Genomic DNA, 14218 nt, shown 5'->3' on the forward strand with positions numbered 1-14218 from the left:
AACTCACTATGTAGACCAGGCTGGCCTTGAACTCACAGCAATCCACCTGCCTCTGCCTCCCGAGTTCTGGGATTAAAGGCGTGTGCCACCATGCCCAGCAACAATCTATTTTTAATGGCTCTATAGCAGCACTGTCCAATAAATGTAATGCAAATACATATGCATTTTAAAGTTTCTAATAGTCATATTTAAAAAGTAAAAGAAACAGGTGAAATTAATTTTAACAGTATATTTTATTAAACTCAATATTAGATGAGAAATATTTCAACATGCAATCAATCTAAAAACTATGGCCTGTGGGTATAACTCAGTGATAGGGCACCTGCCTACCATCGTCAAGGGCTTGGGTTTAATCCACAGAGACAAACAGAACAACCAATAATTTATTATGATACTTTTTTTCTGGTCTTTTTGAGACAGGGTCTCCCTGTTGCCCAAACTGTCTTGGAACTCAATCTCAGAGATTGGTCTGCCTCTCAATCCCAAGGTCTGGGATTAAAGGTGTGTGCCACTATATCTGGCTCCATGAGATACTTTTTAAAAAATAATTTTTATTTATTTTTATTTTATGCATATGAGTGTTTTGCCTTGACATGCATGCCTTATAGAGTCCAGAAGTGAGCCAATAGATTCCCTGAAATTGGAGTTACAGTTGTTAGCCCCCATGTGGATTCTGGGAACTAAGCCTGGTCTTCTGCAAGAACAGTGTTCTTCATTGCTGAGCTACCTCTTCAACTCCAAGGTAGCAATTCTTAACAGTAAATGTGAATATTATCATTTCACCCCTAAGTAGCTAAAATCACGTACCAATTTCTAACATAACCATTATCTAAGTTGAAAAGAGGTTTTAGTATATTGTGCTGGATAGCTTTAGTGTCAACTTGACACACCTGGGTTGAGGGACACTCAGTTGGGAAATTTCCTCTATTGGACTGACCTGTAGGCAAGTCTGTGGGGTATTTTCTTGATTGTTGAGTGATATGGGAAGGCCCAGCCCACTGTGGGTGGTGCCACTCCTGGGCATGTGGGCCCATGTTGCATAAGGAAGTAGGCTGAGCATGGGCCAAGGGAGCAAGCTAATAAGCAGTGTCCTGCCATGGCCTGTGCTTCAGCTCCTGCCTCCAGGTTCCTGCCCTGAGTTCCTATCTTGGGCTCCCTGATGAACTGTGACCCGGGAGATTTAAGACAAATCCTTTCCTCCCCAAGTTGGTAGTGGTCAGAGTGTTTTGCCACAGCAATGGAGAAACAAACTAGAACCACAATGAATTCTTGCTTCTTGGAACTCTAAGCTCAAATAAGCTCTTCTATAAATTGCTTTGGTCAGTGTTTCTATCACAGCAACACAAAAGTAATACGTATATTAAGTGCTTGATACAGGGAGTATGTTTATGCTTATAATACATACTGAATGGGCTAGTTACTTTCCACGTGTATTTTGTAGTTACCAAACAGGATGGAGTATCTGTAGGCCTGTCTTATCTAACAAGACACAAATCCAAGACACTCTTGGGCAGTTCTCCTGGAGAAATGGCCAAGTCTATGAAGTATGAATGTTCTCCCACTTTTGAATACTGGATTAATACTGTGGAGCTCCAACTACTGCAGCTGTATTTGAGTCTCAACACAGCTGCATCGTGCAAAATGAAGACATTTTAATCCAAATAATAGGGAAATTGATGAAGTGTGACGATGCACAGGTCACACGTGCTTGATGAGTGGCTTTCTCAGGACCTTGGAAGAAATATCAGTCTTGTGAAATGCCAGCGTGGGTTTCTAGTATCTTCAGTGATTATATAATATATGATGTAATGTGCTGAGTTCTTCCTTTTCCTAGAGGCAGCTATTGCTTTGAATGACTTCCGACCTAAAAACCCCACACTATTGTTACAACCTCTGCCACACTGCAAGCCAGGGCTCGGTGTTCTCAGGAAAGTGTTAAGGGGACATCCAGGAGGATAGGGAGAAGGACATGGCTGCTGCTTAGTTATGCAAGAAGGCAGGCACATATTTTAGCTGACTGTGCCTTTTTAGAGACAGAAGCCAGTATTTCCACCAGTCTGTGCAGAAGATTCAGCTATAGGCAAGGAGTTTGACCCCCACGTCCTGTCATTGCCCCTTCTTGGGCCAGGTGACATCTGGTCACTGACAGTTACCTGTAGGTTCAAGGGCTCTACACTTCCAATTTCAGTCACTTCCTTCATGCTCCAGACTTTGCTACAGCGATTTCTTCCACAAATATTCACTAACTTATCAAGTACTTATTGAGAACCCTCAGTTCTAGACACTAGAAATATAAGCCTGAAAATACATGTGGAAAATACTTTCCACTTAGGGGGCAGGCATTAAATAAACAAACAAACAAATAAATAAATAAATCATAGTTGTATGTGCTGTTGGGATGAATGAAATAAGGAACAAATGTTTAGAGGTGACATTTCAATTTCAAAGGTGACATTTAAGCAAAGACCTTCAGGAAGATAGAACAGTAACAAGGCACCAACAGGGCGGTTAGAGGCCATGGGCATGCTGGGTAGAACAGTAACAAGGCACCAACTGGGCGGTTAGAGGCCATGGGCATGCTGGGATCGCAACACGTTTCTGCATTCCTTAAAAAGACACCTCTTTATCTTACCACACTGCAAAAAGCATTTCATCGCTACTAGTCAAGATCATTCTTACGGATGTCTCAATTTACCATATGGGCTCCAGGCAGTGATGGAAGAGCCAGGAGATGGGCATGAGATCAGAGGGCGCCTTTGCAGGTCTATTAGTCACTTTTCTGTTGCTGTGAGAGAAACACTGAGCAAAGCAATTTATAAAAGGAAGAGTTTATTTGAGCTTACGGTCCCAGGGGAATTACAGTCCGTCATGGCAGGGAGACATTGTGCCAGAGGTGGGTGGAGGAGTGGAAACTAAGTTCTACATCTTCCAGCAGCCACAGGAACCGAGAGCAACTAGAGATCTAGCAAGGCTTAAGAAGTCTCTGAGCCCACCCCCAGTGACGTGCTTCTTCCAGGATAGCCACACCTTCTAAAACCTCCCAAAACAGCGCCACCATCTGGAGACAAAATGTCCAAATATTTGGAGCCTATGGGGGACATTTTCATTCAAACCACCACAACAGGCTTGACCTTGACAGGGCAGAGTCACTGAGGAAGGCCTGTTCCCCACTGTTGGGGCCTTCACAGTACTGCATTGTATTTTTTCCTTTTCCCCAATTTCCTGCTTTCTTATTCTGAACTTATCTGAAGACGAGCTGGTTGACCGAGAGCTTCCTTCCTGCACCCTGCTGTCTACCCCAGCTGCCTCTCTCAGAGTTCTGTCCATAGCCACTGACCTTTCCATTCAGTGCAAGAGCCTCACCAGTGAGATAGGAAGGAAATAAAATTAATCCAATTATGGTCAAATCACCCTAACTGAGGCTAAACTGAAAACTAGCTGGAGAGAGCCCGAAACATGCAGGAAGAATTAAAGTTGAAATGTGTTTCTATAACAGATAAATATGAGTAGATAATAACCCTGAGCCAAGATGGAGTTGAATGGGGAAGGATTAATTTAAAGAAGGCCAGGAAACATCAGGCTTGGGGAGCACAGGTTCTCGTTCATAAATTAGTGAGTCATGAGAATTTAAGCAATAAATGAGTAATTGTGGGGTGAGATTAACTAGGTGTTTAAGGTTGTTGAAGATCTTAAATTACACCAATTTAGCAGAGAGTGGGTTCAACATGTTTTAATATAACGATTAGCTCTCAGTAAAAGAGGGGGATGTGGAATTCCTGTTTACAAGCCACAAGCACCTGCCGCGAAACCACTGCTAGCATTTGCTGAGTGGGGTTAGAACTGTAGACTATTCATCTGACAGGTATTGGGTTGGTATTGTGCTTTCTTTAAAACTGAGGTTTATTTTAAAAGAAATCTCACAGAAATAAGAATCATGGACCATTAGAGCTGGAAGGACGATACGAGAGTGCTATTGAAACTTTTCATTTTACAGATGAAGAGTCTGTTTCATCATCTGTAAAATCAAAGGGTTGGAAGGGATAAAACTGCATATCTTCCACCTGCAAGAATCTGTGAAATCCAGGGAAGTGGAGCAGCTGCCCAAGGTTGCACAGCCGGCCCCTGTCAGGCTTGGAAGGCACTCGGTTGCCAGGATGTTTTTCCTGGCTGTGAGCCCACTGGGATTTTAAAGCCCTCTCCTTAGTTGTTTGACACAATGCAGGTGAATAACCATTTTACTAGGTTGGATTTTTTTCCATTTCAATCAGGTTTTCTGTGTTGTTTCAACATAACCTCAGGGATATCATCAGCAACAGAAGGAGCAAAGCATGAACACAACTCAGTTGTGCTTGGAGCCAGCTGAATCACTCAATAAAGTCCAACAAACTCAGACTCTAGCAACAAACTTGGCCTTCAGTGTTGAGACCAAGATACAATGGAGGTAGTGCTTTGCCACACAAATTTGTGTTGAGATGCCCTGAAACAGGATCAAACTCTGAAAAACTGAATGCCCTTATTTATTGGAAGTTTACAGTCCTAACTAGCTAGAAAATTACCATGGGATGAAATACTTAGTCCTGAGTTTATGGTTGCAGCAGCTGCCAAGCGATTTCTCCACTTCCCTGGGGCAGGTGCTGTAGTGTGAAATCTTTCAGCAAATGCAATGTCAAATCTCTCAGCAGTGATGGAGCAGCTAGGCCATCCCTCAACCTGGAGGCGGAGCATCTATCTCTCTACACCACACTGGGTCTCTGATTCCCTCAAGTACACTATGGACTCTAAACCTGAATTCCAGTTTCACTTCATCCTTGACTAGGACACAGGCCAATATCACTGCCACCACCCTGACCATAAACAAAACGAAACATGACAAACAAAAATACTTATAGCTTATGTAACAGAAAAAAGATTAGTATCTCTAGTACGTATAAAGCTTGTAAAACTTGAAATGTTAAAGACCAACAATTCTACTGGAAACAGGTGCCTAGAAATAATCAATTTTCAGAAAAGAATTCTTATGTCCCCTAAACATGTAAACAGATATCCAAACCCTACTCCCTACTCACCGCAGGGAGATGTGAACCACCTAACGTATAGGGAAAAACCTTATCAGCATGCCTGGGAAAAGAACCACCTTAGATCTTGGGCTTGAGTGCAAATTGGTACACACTTTAGGATGAAAATTTAGTATCTAAGAAAATTACAGATAAATCTCTTTATAAACATCTACCTCAAGGACAGGAAACATATGAGAAGCTATCAATTTCCAAGCTTGTAATTGCAATACCATTCCAAATTTCAAAACGCAGGGGAAAAAAAAAATCCCTCAAATGCCCATTGCTAGAAGACTAGGTGAATAACGATGGTCTATGCTGCAGCCATAAAAGGGAATGAGAAGGATCTTTAGATGTTGCCAGTCTCCAAAGTACTGTTGTGAATTCGCAAAAAGTAAGACAAAAAGCCACGTGTAACATCCTATATATATATGAGTGTGTTCATGTTTGTATATGTGTTAAAATTTAAAAACAGAAAAAAACAGAAAAGTAACCCCACAAGCACTAAAACCAAGCTGAGGAAGAAGAGGCAGGGATAAGCAGCCAAGCTCCTTTATTTTGATCTGTGGTTTTTCCTTTCTGAATCCTAGAGAGATTTTAATCTCATTTTAAAACAGACCAACGAAAATGCACAATGAAGCAGATGAACATGACTGTGACTGACTTGTGGCTTAACCACACAGAAGAATAATTGCAAGTGATTTTTAAAACAGAACAATGTTCAGCTTCATAGCAAGCACTATACTCTGAAAGGCCAAAAATAAGCACAATGAAATATTGGGCCATTTTTCAGTTATTGCGTTTTTAGTAATAATATATGTAAGATAATTCTGAGTATATATTTTAAGCAAGTAAGAAACTATATTAACGCTGTAAGAGGAAGGACAGTGCACAAAGGAAAATACAAATTAAAATTCAACACAGGGAAATAAAATTTCTATACTCCTAAAATTGAGCTGAAAGTAGTAAAATGAATTTGTGGTGTAACTTCTCAACACAAAAGGTCCAGAAGGAGTGACCTATTCAATAGTGCTAAAACACCCAGCCCAACTGTGTTCTCAGGGCAAATTTCCTTCTTGAAAAATCCAAAGCTCCCAGGAGAAATGACCGACTTTAAGTCAGGATCCAGGAGTTATAGAACGTAAGTCTGGAATATCTAGACCTACCTAAATGCAAGATGTTTATCAAAGATCATGGGGGTCATGACCGAAGGATACAGGAGAAACTTGAAGAGGCTCCCCACCTTGCTGAAATAGAGCAACTGGATCATCTAAATAAATAAATAATAAATAAATAAAAACAGTGTAGACTGAGACATACTATTTTAAAATCCATGTGCTCATAAAGATGCATTTTAAAACCTGCTCTCTTGGTAACATGTGGAGGATGCCAGGGAAACAGCACATTATTTTGAAAATTAGTAAATGAAAGAATCAACTATTTGTCCTGTTTCGTGGTGGCAGTTACTGTTTGTTTATGTTGTACCATGGAGTACTCAAATAGCTGAACTGGGAAACTACTTCTTTGAGGACAATACTATCTAACAAATGCAAAAAGGAGAATAGAATTTGCATACCACTAGTGTGTAACCCCTAAATAAATAATAGATTAAGTGGTCAGCATCAATGGAACTAATGCTAATAAACCGGCAGAGAGCTGCAAATGGTAGAGCATGCTGAATGCTAATGTGCATGGAAATTAGCTGGGTTCACTGTTACATATTCTGAGATCTGAGGCTGAGCCTGAGAGTCTGAAGCTATCACAAATCATCATGATATGAGTGCTGTTGGTCAGAGGACATCTAAGAAAGAGGAAAGAACCCTGGCATCTCAGAGTTGGCCTGCTACTGTCCACTGGGCCTAGAGTTCTCCTGTTGAAGATAAACAGTTTCATAGAACAACCTCCAACAAGGTCATTCTGTGACCATGATGGATCAAGACAAAAGTAAGATAAAGATTTCCAATAATGAGCATTATCCAAGCCACAGACTGACTAAACAGCCCCTGTTCTGGCCATGAAGAAGAAAATTGCTTCTATATCAATTAGAGCTTTAGGCTTAGTCTGGTCTTTCCTCTTCTAAGATGATTTAACTAAGCGTTAATCATGGGACAACTTCTACTTCCTTACACATCCAATCCAGAAAGAGGTCCTGATTCCTTAAACCTTCCCTAAATAGCACCAAACATAAACCCAAGTTCCATAGCAAGTCCTTCTAACCTTCTCCAAGACTTCCCAGGGTTCCCCCTCTTTTATTGCTACATGTAAGAAACACCTTTTGTTCACCCATGAGTGTGCTCTGCTGGTCCTCGCTAGAGTAGCCATCACTGAGCCAACAGCTCAGTCACTAAACACCATTTGCCTCCTGACCTGATACAATAGAAAGTTCCCAGCACTATCTTCAAAGTAATTATGAATGAAAACAGTTGAACCTGGTTCTGATTAAGCTCTAGCTTGTAAGAACTATTGGGCACACAAAGACATTTTAAGGAACCATACTTAATTTACTCAAAAGACAAATCACTTCTTTTCCTTCCTTTTTTAAAACAACAAATAACATAGGAGATTGTGCTGAGTAGCTTCAGTTGTGAACTTGACACATCTGGGAAGAAGGAACTTCAACTGAGGAATTTCCTCTATAGGACTGGCCTGTGGCCGTGTCTGTGAGGCATTCTCTTAATTGTTGAGTGATGTGGGTGGGCCCAGCCTACTACGGGTGGTGCCACCTCTGTGCAGATGGTCCAGGGTTGAATAAAAAAGCAGGCTGAGCACAGGCCAGAGGAGCAAGTCAGTAAGCAGTGTTCCTCCATGCTCTGGGTTCATGCCCCACTTGAGTTTCTGTCTTGGCTTCCTTCAGGATGGACTGTGATTGGGACATGTAGCCAAACAGACCTTTTCTTTGTCAAGTTGGTTTTCCGTCAGTTGTTTATCACAGCAGCAGCAACCAAAGTAGAACAGAGGTTGCAGAGGAACTTAAACACTAAACAAAACTCAGGAGTCAGAGCAACACATCATACTGTGTAACTGTAGTTTGAATCCTGATATGTACAAACTGCTAACAAATAATGAGAACAACAAGAAGTCAATCGGGGATGTTTGAACAGTGAATAGAGCTTTGATATTATTAAATTGCGATTGTGAAGCATTGATTGTGAAGCGTTTGGGGCTCTGTAGTGGCAACAGTCTTTTTTAAGGTATTTATATGTCAAATGTGATGTCTGAGATTTGTTATAACACAATGCAGCACTAATGAAAAGGAGGGATGCTGTGCCCATATCTAGCAGTGGCTGAGGGTATGTGGCAGTCCTTTTTACCATGTCCCTATTGTTTATGTGCTAGTGAAATTCCATCGTAAACAATCTTCAAAGGTATTTTTAAACTATTTAATTTGCCAGATCATTTTTGAAAGAAGATATATTGAACAGAGGGAAAAATTTAAGGAAACAGCTCAGAATGGCTACAAAGTCCTAGGGAAACAACAATGGCGTACAAGAAAGAGCTCCTTCCACTGTGGAGACTGCTGTCTGCTTTGAGAGCTATCTACTATTCACATATTTCTTCACCTTTTCTTTCCTTTCTTTTAATTTAAGTCACTAACAGATGTGTCAGCTGCCTGTGATGAGGAATAAAGAATTACTAGGGAGACTGGATGATGGCCCGTGAGAAACATTCAATTTAAATGTTTGACTCTTATAAGAAGGAAATATATTATTTGAACAGTTACCTGGATCTGTAGCAGACATCAGTGAACCAAAAAATAAACAGTCAGTGAAATGAAAGTCCCCATTTTTCAGCTGGCCAGCATACACCATGACCTTCACAAAACCATACATAATTAACCTGTAAAAGAGAAAAACAAGATCTTTAAACATCACATTGAATCCTGTGTAAACCCACGCTATCACAGCGGACGTTCTAATGTGGTTCCTGAATCTGTACCATGCATAAATTGCCACCCCGCTGCCAACTCATGCTACTAGAATCTCCCAGCTGTGAATGATACTTTCACCAAATATCATATTTCTTTCACCCAGCAAAAGATAACAGTGTTTGATAACATGTTCCATTGAAAGCAAGGTAAATTTCAAGGACATACAAATCTGTCAAATGTGGCACAGCAAATCATGCTCACAAATACAGTAGCTGTATTGACATCTGAAAATGGATTGCTTTCCAGCTTTCCTTGCTCTGTCAGCTAGGAGTGTCTGCAGAGGATTCAGGTTTCAAGTCTATCCCTGTGGTGAGAAAGATACAGGTGCATGCAGGGTACAGACAACTGGTCATTTTACAACAGCTACACCTCCCTTCTTCCTGGTGTCAGGACCCATCCACTTTGGGTGGAGAAGAGAAGCACTGTTAGGTAAGAGTTCACGAAGCTTCAGCAGCCTTGAAAACAAATACTGAAATGGTTATATGCTTTGGTTTCGCAAGGAAAGACTTCTATGAAGATTTTAAAGGTTTAATTTCCTTAATATTTCTACAACATGGGATACAACATCTCTATTTGGGTTGTAATTTGCCACACTGTAGTTTTAAAATAAACCCAATCCCAGAAGCCATGAAGTATTACATGAAAATCCCAGGACCAGAGGTGGGCTGCCTTCCTGAGTTTTTGATCAGGGATGCCTCTAGCGGAGGCCCCTAAAGCAACTCGGGCTACTGCCAGTGCCGTTGGTAGAGACTGAGTCCACGTGCACTGGTTGCAGGACATAGAGAAAACAAGCTGGGACTGAGCTGGAGGCTTCGTCTCTGCCAGCTAGCGTCCATAGTGCTGGGACAGGCTGTGTAGGCTGCTGGGGAGAATTATCATCAGCAGTCTCATTCCGATGGTCGCTGCGTGCTCTCTGTGCCCACTGCTGGAAGAGTTGCAAGCCTGTTGTGGGGGTAACCAATAATTTTCTGATCAGCTTTGAGGCCTGTCTCACTGGAGGGAATTCACATCTGGTATTGTAAATCTAGTCAAAAGCCCAAGCTAGGGCGGTCATAGGTCCTGGTGGGAAAGCTGCTGCTGTTGTTTTGCTAAATGGACATGATGTGTTTGTCAGATTGCTTTCTAAATATGATTATGCTCGTATATTAGTGCTGCTATCAGCTTTGAACAGAGTCACATTTTCTGCTGTAGGCAGTGGTTACTGCAAAAATTCTTAGCTGGTGGAAAAGTGCTTGAGAATAAAAGCTGTTGAATGTTCAGCCATAAATGGGTTATCCATATCACCCCTCCAAGGCCCAGGGAGCATGGTGAAGAAGGATCAGTAAGAACGAAAGGGTAGAACGAGGTGGAATGCCATCCTTGGCCATGACACGGTTGTTGCACTCTTAAACTCTCAGCAACTGTCGTTACTTGCATGCAAGATTGGGCCTGTTAATAGTCCATCATCAAGTGGGGAGAATCCTGGTCATGTGTTCCCTTCCCCGTGCTGCTCTGCGAGTTATAGGAAGTTAAGGGCCGTAAGGGGGGCTGTGCCGGATAGCTTTAGTGTGAACTTAACACACCTGGGTGAGAGGGCACCTCAATTGGAGAATTGCCTCCATTGGACTGGCCTGTGGCCATGTCTGTGGGGCATTTTCTTGATTATTGAGTGATGTGGGAGGGCCCAGCCCACTGTGGGTAATGCCACCCCTGGGCAGGTGGGCCTGTGTTGCGTAAGAAAGGAAGCTGAGCAGGGGCCAGGGGAGCAAGTCAGTAAACAGTGATCCTCCATGGCCTGTGCTCCAGCTCCTGTCTCTAGGTTCCTGCCCTGGGTTCCTACCTTGGGCTCCCTGATGAACTGCGACCTGGGAGATGTAAGATAAATAAAACCTTTCCTCCCCAAGTTGGTAGTGGTCAGAGTGTTTTGTCACAGCAATGAAGAACAAACTAAGACAGGGGTATTTAGGAGATGTTGCTGGTAATCTACAAGCAGTTAATGGATGTTGAGGGAGAGACAAAATTTTCTTCAGTGGTATGGCCACTGATAAGGGTCCCATGCTCCTGTAAGTAGTCTTAAATGTATTCATCAAAATAAGTGAATTAAATAAATAAATAAATAAATGTGAAAGCTGAGGGAGAGTAGTTGGAAAGAGGAAGGAAGTTAGCTGGAGTGGGGGAGACGGGTATGTGGTCAAAATGCATCACATACTTATTTGAAAATGTCATAATGAATCCAATGTAGGTATAATTAATATATACCAATAAAAAACCCTTAAAAGTCATGTTTGCTTAATTAACTGGTTTTGCTAAAACTCTAATAGAGAAAATATGGAGATTGGCGCACTGAACCTCAGTATGATCTAAGATCAGTAACAGTCCGTAGCAACTGCAGATTATCCAGCCAGTGGTAAATACTGACATACTCACATGCATGTACAATTTACTTCTAAGAATTGTTCTGAGATTGTGAGCATGGCTTTAGAGCAGCTAAATATCACACATTAGAACTTATAATTTGAACAACGATGCAAACATTTCAAATTCTGTTACCACTAACTCCATCAGAGACTGTTTCAGACACAGCGCATTTAAATAGTCTTTACCACAAGCTTGCTGTATAATTTTAGGGTGTTATCAAAAACTTTCTAAGTCTTATCAGATAAGGTAACAGTGATGTTTTCTTCAGGGTTTAATGCAGTAACAAATATTTGATGTCCCATGCGCAGCGAGTTCTCAGTGAGGCACTTGTTACCATTCACCAATATGGAAATAGCAGGAAACATTTCCAGTTTCTGCTGCTTAACATGCTTTAATTCATTAATCCATACGTCGATCCTGTAAACTAGATACTGTTATTTGCATTTTACACCTCAGAAAATTGAACACAGCATGATGAAGTAACCTGTTTAACATGGTGAACTGAGTGGTGAGCTTATGTTTGAATGGAGAAGGTCTGGCTCCAAGGCAGGGGATTTTAAACACCATCTCCTGTTACCTAGAGAATGACGCTGTGTTTTCCACAACAGTGATATGTGATCTCAGGCAGTATTCTTTCAGCCACATCATGACGTCATTGCTCTAGATGGTCCAAGGGGACAGCAATGGAGTAACCCTAAAAACACAGAAATAGTACCACTCCCTGGGCTGAACAATTGAGCAGATCTACAGTGGGCTAGAGATGAGACCCAACATGGCTTTGCAGAGGAGGGATTCTAGGGTAGGGAGCTGAATTGCAGCCAGGAAGAAGGTGTTGACTATTTGCAAACACTGTGCCAATAGTCTACACCCATGGGAGCTGTAAAGAAATCTAAGAGACTCACTCTGGACCACGTCCCCAGGGGGCCAAATACTGGTTATCAAGTGTAACATCTTCCAACAGGCTCAGGAAAGCTTCTTTCAGCATATTTGTTTGTTCAATGGATATTTATCCTTAAACCCTTAATCATATGCCAGACTCTCTAGTAAGGGCTCAAGATACATTGGTTAATGAACCAAGATCTTTGCCTTTATTGAACATACAGTTTAGTGGGATGGACAAAAATGAAAACAGCCAGAAATTTAAATTCTATCTGTTATCCACATCACTCCCTGCATTGGAAACGATGTGTTACCAGCCCTGGGATTACTCTGCAGTCATACGTGGGAATAGGAAGGCCCACACCATTCCTCCTTTCACTTCCTTCTGGGATTAGCCCAGCCTTATGAAGGTCCTTTCTCATTTGAATTACACTTCAGATACTGAGCACCACCAGGCTGTAGAGCCAGCATGAATTTTATGAACTATGGCTATACTTGTAAATTCTATATATATGAACTAACTTTATAGGAACCAGAGGCTCAGAACTGAAATGCACCTGTTCCATTTTGTTTAGAAGTCATTAAATTAGAGAAGATAAAATATATGTATGCCTGCTACCTATGCTTAATGAGGTTGAGGAGGAACCAACAGCCTTCTTGTATAATTGCTGTAAATGAATTAAAGTCCTTATAGAAGCCAATATGGTAATTTGCCTTAGAAATATTAATGCCAAAGAAGCCAGGTGTGGTGGCGCCTGCCTTTAATCTCAGTGCATGGGAGGAAGAGGCAGGCGGATCTCTGTGAGATCAAGTCCAGCCTTATCTCCACAGCAAGAGCCAGGCCAGCTGGGGCTACAGGGAGACCCTGTCTCAAAAAGACAAAAAGTACTAATGTTAAGATATTCTATAGCGTACAGCAGTTAAGAGCACTGACTGCTCTTGCAGAGGACCTGGGTTCAATTCCCAGCACCCGTATGGCAGCTATGAACCATCCTTAACTCCAGTTCCAGGGGAATCCGAAGCCCTCTTCTGATCTCCACTGCATTGCATGACATGGGGGCACTCACATTCAGACAATACACTCATACACATAAAATAAAAATAATAAGTAAAATATTTTTAAAAAATCTTTAAAAAGAAAAGATATTCTATATCTTATTACAGTTTTCCTATGGGCTAATACCAGTAAATTTATCAGCTCTTTACAAAATGTATGCATTCAGGTTGTTTCAAATCACAAGTACTTAGAGCAAAATATTAAAGAAAATTACTGCATACATATGACTGACTAAAATTCAACTGTTAAAACTATATTCAAGAATATGTACTGAATACAGAAATTGGTTATTAAAAATTCATAAATTCAACATTTTTGAAGTTGAATAAATTTAGACATCTATTTAAACAGAAAAACTAAAAGCATACGATTCATTGTTAATGTTAATAGTGTTCTACAAAAGGGATTAGATGTGACCCCCTCTACATTGTTGCACTTTCCCAATTCTCTTAAATAACAGCCATAATAGAAACAAACAACGTACATTAGTGAGTTCTATTACAGACAATGGTCACTCATTGTGTCATTTAATCATCACACTCCTCTGAGGTGGATGCTTTAATTATTCCTTTCACAGGTGAGACAATCAGGAGTCAAGAGAGATTAAATCTCCTGTCTCTATTCACACAGTGAGCTCGTGTCTGAGCTGGAATTGAATATGGGTAGGTGGTACCAAAGACTGCATACTTAGCACAGCTCTGCAAAGGTTTTGAACCACTTTTGAAATCAGTGAGTGGGTACACACACACACACACACACACACACACACACACACACACACGGTTTGCGTTAAAAGAATAAATGGCTAATTTACTCCAAATCGGACTCCTGGGCCTAAAGTAGTTATAATGCTAGTTATTTCCATCAAGTAACACACAGAAAAATGAATATTTTTAAAAAAGC

The 14218-nt window shown here is 41.1% G+C and overlaps 1 protein-coding gene across 1 annotated transcript in view; it reads right to left on the reverse strand.

Moving 5' to 3' along the window:
• Slc9a9 (solute carrier family 9 member A9) overlaps positions 1-14218 on the reverse strand; it is a 284233-nt gene that overhangs the window by 118294 nt on the left and 151721 nt on the right. The window contains exon 5 of the mRNA XM_008827516.3: positions 8776-8891. Coding sequence (XP_008825738.3) covers positions 8776-8891 — 116 coding nt within the window. The remainder of the gene's footprint in view (positions 1-8775; positions 8892-14218) is intronic.

This window comes from Nannospalax galili, unplaced genomic scaffold (genome assembly GCF_000622305.1).
Source record: "Nannospalax galili isolate Female #2095 unplaced genomic scaffold, S.galili_v1.0 scaffold352, whole genome shotgun sequence".
Lineage (NCBI taxonomy): Eukaryota > Metazoa > Chordata > Mammalia > Rodentia > Spalacidae > Nannospalax > Nannospalax galili.